Source organism: Sprattus sprattus (genome assembly GCF_963457725.1).
Source record: "Sprattus sprattus genome assembly, chromosome: 3".
In the NCBI taxonomy this organism is placed as follows: Eukaryota; Metazoa; Chordata; class Actinopteri; order Clupeiformes; family Clupeidae; genus Sprattus; species Sprattus sprattus.
The window spans coordinates 34049510-34055011 of record NC_137922.1 but is presented as its reverse complement, the minus strand read 5'-3'; the positions used below and the strand labels follow the sequence as shown (position 1 = coordinate 34055011).

Sequence of the window (5502 nt, the reverse complement as noted above, 5' to 3'; positions counted from 1 at the left end):
CCCTACATGAACATTGTTATTGAGCAACATGACACCCAAATCAGGCATTTGTAAATGAGTTAACTTGCATGCAGGAGGAAAGTGTATCTTTCTATGTTGGTAGCCAGAGAAAGTACTGCAAAACCGCAATTACCTGGTGTGTCTTCTGCCGACTCCAGAGTCTTAGACAAACTATGAAAAACACCACGCATAGATACACACACACACACACACACACACACACACACACACACACACAAACACACACACACACACACACACAAACACACATTTTCAGGTCATGTACAGTAAGGTTTTAAACTTGCCACTTGCCACTGTACTCCTTCCTTGTTTGTTTATTACACAGGAGTTGAAACTATTCCCATGGTGCCTCAGGCCATTACCGTGACCTTCTGTGCTGTGTCGGCTGGCGGCCAATAGGAGGGGAGCGTGGAGGAGGTAGAGATGCACCTGACCTGCTGCATCCACTTTGACCCGGTATGTACAGTTGGCCGGGAAATGAGGCATTGGCCATCGCCTGCTGCAGCAGATCCATTACCAGGTCTTTCTCTGGATGGCAGGATGGATCAGTGATATTTACACATACATATGCTCATACATGTACACACCCGCACACACACACACAAACATACGCACATGCACACACACACACACACACAAACATACACACATGCATACACACACGCATACCCTCACAAACACACAACATACACACAGAGCAAGTGGATGTCTTCGCACAAGCTAGTTTTCAGGACACTGTCCAAACTACAACATTAGAATCATTTGGCTGCGTTGGATGTCCTGGGCAGTCAAAAGCTAGTGACAATAATATAAATGACAATGACAACAATGACAATGACAACAATGGCAATGACCACACTGGCAATGACAACAATGGATATGGCAGTGACAAAGTGAGTGATTGTACGAATCACACATCCCTCTCACCTTTCTGTCCAGAGAACAGGAGCCACTGCTGCAGCAGGTGAAGAGAGTCTGTCTGCAGGATCTGACAGAGAAGCTCCAAAACCTGTCAGAGAGAAGCCAAGGAGAGACAGGGACAAATGACACCCAAATGTCATCCACAACAGAATATTTCAACACCCTCTCGCATTACACACACAAATATTCAAACACACCCGCACACATGCAGTACACACACACACATCCCTATACACACCTGAACAATCAGTTCAGCAGAGAAATGAGAGACATTACACATATCAACCCACAGAACACTCTTACACAATCAACATACATTCTCACACAGGATTCAGATAATCAGTGAAAGCCACTTTATACTTTCAGGGCTGCCTGGGTCTACACAATGGGTGCCTTTTATAAAGGTATCTGATCTGTGGGGGGCCTTTCATGAGGCTTGGAGAAATGTATCTAGTAAGTATACTTCAGTCAAACTTCATACAGATTCCAAAGTCTGACAAGCTGCCAATTGTAGCTTATTTGTTGAATACAAAGTTTGAGTCTTTTTCTGTGATAAAAACGAATGTAATTGCTCTATTACACAATGTAGGCTTTCTACTTTGCTGTTGTCACTTTCAAATGCAAAACAAAACATTATCTGCATCCCTGAATCAGTACACATATCTATGCACACCTTAAACACTCTCCACAGTCAAATCTATCGGAGATGTAATAAGCAGATGAATATTATGGATGATGCATGGTTTGCCTGATTGTGGATTTATAGCCAACCAAATCAGGATCACCCAAGAGGCAGACAACAGATTACTACCGTTGTACGTTGGGGGGTGCATGAATTTCAATACATTGTAAAACATTACAGCATTTTCACTGATTGCCAATTGTGCATTACAAATGTATTCAAGGCCCATGACCCAAAGTCAATTCAAACACTGGTTCTCTGACAAATGGCAGGATAAGAGAGTGCCTGAGACAGCCTGGTCTGTGTCACTTTGGGCATTAACATTCGAGACAGGCATATAAAAATAGACCCGGTGACAAAACTTGCATCACAAATGACACTGTTGTTTGGTAGCTTCTCTGATGGGTCATCATTATTACAGATAGCAATTATTAACAGATCTGTCAACTATTATTACAAATGGAAATTACATATTGATATATAAGCCATTTTTACAGAGAATTACTTTGTATCGACCAGTTCACTGTTACAATAGTTAATGACTATATGCAGCTCAGTTAAATGTAGGAGAGTGGTGTGTGTGGTACCATCAGCTCCTGGTCTTGCAGAGGCTGTAGAGGTGCCGGGTCATGGGTACCCCTCCTGCGGAAGGAAGCCTGGGTGCCGTAGCGGCCTGTGGAGCGGGTGGGAGGGGGTATGATTCGGCCCGTCTGGGCGGAGTACTGGGTCTTTCTCCCGCATGGTGTTCTCTCTGGCTGCTGCTGCTGGGGGGGGGGGGGGGGCACGACGACACAGACTTTAAAGCCAGAACCATGGCAAGGAGACACACACACACACACACATGCCCATATACATACACAGACCGAGGCATGTCTGACAACATAGATGCAGACACACATTTCAGATATAAGCATATCAAATCCACACTAAGGCACACAAATGCACACACTGACATCTACATTTGAACAGATAAGACATTTTATAAAGGAAATCTGCACATTCACACACAGAAACACAGATAAAACGACAGATAAAAAGACATTCACGCTGAGCATCACACACGCACGTGTCTCTCTCCCGCTACTTCTCTTCTGTCCTTCTTGGCTTGGGTCGACATGTTGACTCTGGCTGTGATATCCTTCAGCTCTTCCTTCCAGGCCTCTGATAAAAGTGCTTCAAAAGAAACAACAACATCTTCAGCATCTCCCTCGCCATCATAAAACATGACGTGAGGATACCCACACACACACTGAGGAAGAGATTCCTATCTGTGCTCAACGCGCATAAAACACACACCACATCCAGCCAAGACACACCACTACCACTAAACACACACTACACACACACTACATGCACCAAAGAGCTACCGCTTCACCTGTTCCTGTCTTTGAACCACACTGCTGGGGGCGGAAGCCAATGGGGCAGGTTGGCAGGGGGCCCGTGTAAGACCTGGGCACCTGGCTGGCAATGAGAGGGTGGGGGCAGAGAGGGCTGCTAATGTACCAATCATCATTCACCATGCACACAGGGTTCCCGTTCAGGCCTGCGGAAAAAAACAAAGAAAAAAACACATAAGGGCCAGTCATTCCTCCTTTATCCCTCCACAAACTCTGTCCCCAGAAAGCTTCACCACCTTCATTAAACCTGTAGTGGTACACTCTGTGATTTAGCCGATCAAAAGCTAACCTTTTCGCTCTGTGGACAAACACGAGGCATTCTGCTGCTACTGGGAGGCCATGTCTGTCATTTTTACAAAAACAAACATAAAAACAACCACAGCTGGGGAATTCTGATCAGACAGGCCAAAGAGAACTTTAAATAATTCATCTAGTCATCTAGGCTTGTACATTATTTAGCTGGAAGCATAATGTTATTCTAACCATTACAGTAGCCTTATTGTTGGGATATGTGGTCAAACACTGCCAGTCTGAAGGAGGAGTGCAATATTTGGATCTCAATAAATGGATTAAAAACATAAAACGAAAATGAATTACTGTAATGTACAAGATTGAAAAAAAAATGTACTTGGAAATGGAAATATTGACATTCACAAGAAATCAATTTTTGAATACAATAGGGTTTAATCAACAAAGATTTGTTTAACTGCACTTGTCTCAGAGCAAGCCTGGACACGTCTGCCATTATGATTTGAATGCAGAATGAAAATGGAGGCAGGACTGAACTCTTAATTCATCAAATGCAGCGGCACAGGAACATTTTAACAAAATGCACACTCGACCCGGAGGTGCTGGCTGGAATGTGGTCATACAGAAATAACAACAACAACAAAAATCAATTTTCTTGGAATTACGAACGTGGAACATCACTAACAGCAAACGCCAGTATTAATGACTAGCAATCATGTAGTTGGCCTACTGAAAAAAGACAATTACAATCATCTCTGGTGTCAACCGTTTTTAACGGTTTCAGGGCTTCACTTTTTGATAATAGCCTATTTCATTAAAATTATTATTATCGGTGTCACTCAGGAGGTCAGGACGCAAAATAGAAACCTTGCAACAGGGTAAATTCCATTAACTTCAAGGTAGAAACCCTTAAATGGCCATGAAATAATATGCCCATTCTATTAAAATCCAGTGGCTATTCAACGCCGTCAATAAAGCCGTTCGAAGAATGTGAGATAGTTCTGAGAATTTGGATTTATTTGTGCAATACTGACATGCGTGGAAACTCTCACCCTGCATGTGCGTCACTCTCTGTGGGTGGGGGTTGTGGCGCGAGAAGAATGAGTGGTGGCTCAGCGCACCAAATCGAGCGCTGCTTCTGGCGTCCGTCTTAGAGAGGTCGGTGCAGGCCTGAAGTAGGTTCTGGTCTGAAGGGCTCTCCGCCTTTCTCTTGTTAAGGATGGCTTCCTGTTTCTTCAGAGCAGACAGGTCCGGGCATAGTGAAATTTCAGTGCTGCCACTCTCTCCCAAGTCCATGTTCTGTTTAGTAGACAGACAGCAACAGCTAACTTAAAAAAAACAACGTGACCCTAAATTGGCTCTTAGTGACCTTAAGAACGCAATGAAGAGAGTTTATAAACTAACTTCTGTATCAAAATCGATCATGAAAGTGCTTTAAAATACAACAAAATGCTGTCCATCGGGGACTACAAACATTTAATCGGGCGGCGAAAAGCGATAAGGTTTAATTGCGTTTCTCACCTCTGTTGACAGCTCGCTCCACAAGGATCCTGTCACTGTATATCAAAGCCCCTATGTTGCAGGAAGTCCAGTGTTTCTCCATGTTGCTAGGCTACATGCGTTCAACTTGCAGGAGAGAATGCGCTCATACTTGCAGGCACAATAATCCAGCCCCAAGACTGATGCTCTCTTTCTGTGGCCATGACAGGGTTAATAATTTATAAACATGATGATTTAATAATTCATTGTATTAGATAACATTCATTTTTATAATTCAAATTCACACTGAACGTGGGGAAATGTTGAGCAAGCTATTACTTGTGAAACACGCTCTTTCTTTACCGTCGTTCAATTCAACTCTGCTACCAGCCCCCACCTGTCCCACCCACCCCAACTCACACACACACACACACACACACACACACACACACACACACACACACTCTACAACCATCACATGGTCTGTGGTGTACATAAATCTATGTGCTAAACAACCCATAGCCCAGCCTAGAATGACATTCGAGACTGAACGCTGAATTGCTCAAGAAAACACACTTTAGTAATCTAAAATGGATTAATTAAAGCAACAGTATGTTTCTGTAAATAGCTTTCGTATAATCCTCAGATTCATTTTAATAGGATATGGTCATGTGAAGGACAGCTAAAACAAACCTGTCCTCCACACTGTCCAACCAACGTAGTTTTGTGCTCAAGGTGGATCATTTGAGGGGT

At 43.4% G+C, this 5502-nt stretch overlaps 1 protein-coding gene across 1 annotated transcript; it reads right to left on the bottom strand.

The window, feature by feature from the left end:
• Positions 1–371: 371 nt before the first annotated feature.
• tbata (thymus, brain and testes associated) lies at positions 372–4566 on the bottom strand (the record flags this gene model as incomplete). The annotated part of the gene is made up of 6 exons (XM_080835449.1): positions 372–406; positions 949–1030; positions 2212–2388; positions 2709–2797; positions 3000–3167; positions 4323–4566. The coding sequence occupies 6 exons, from the start codon at positions 4564–4566 to the stop codon at positions 372–374; spliced, it is 795 nt and encodes a 264-aa protein (XP_080691575.1).
• Positions 4567–5502: the final 936 nt, after the last annotated feature.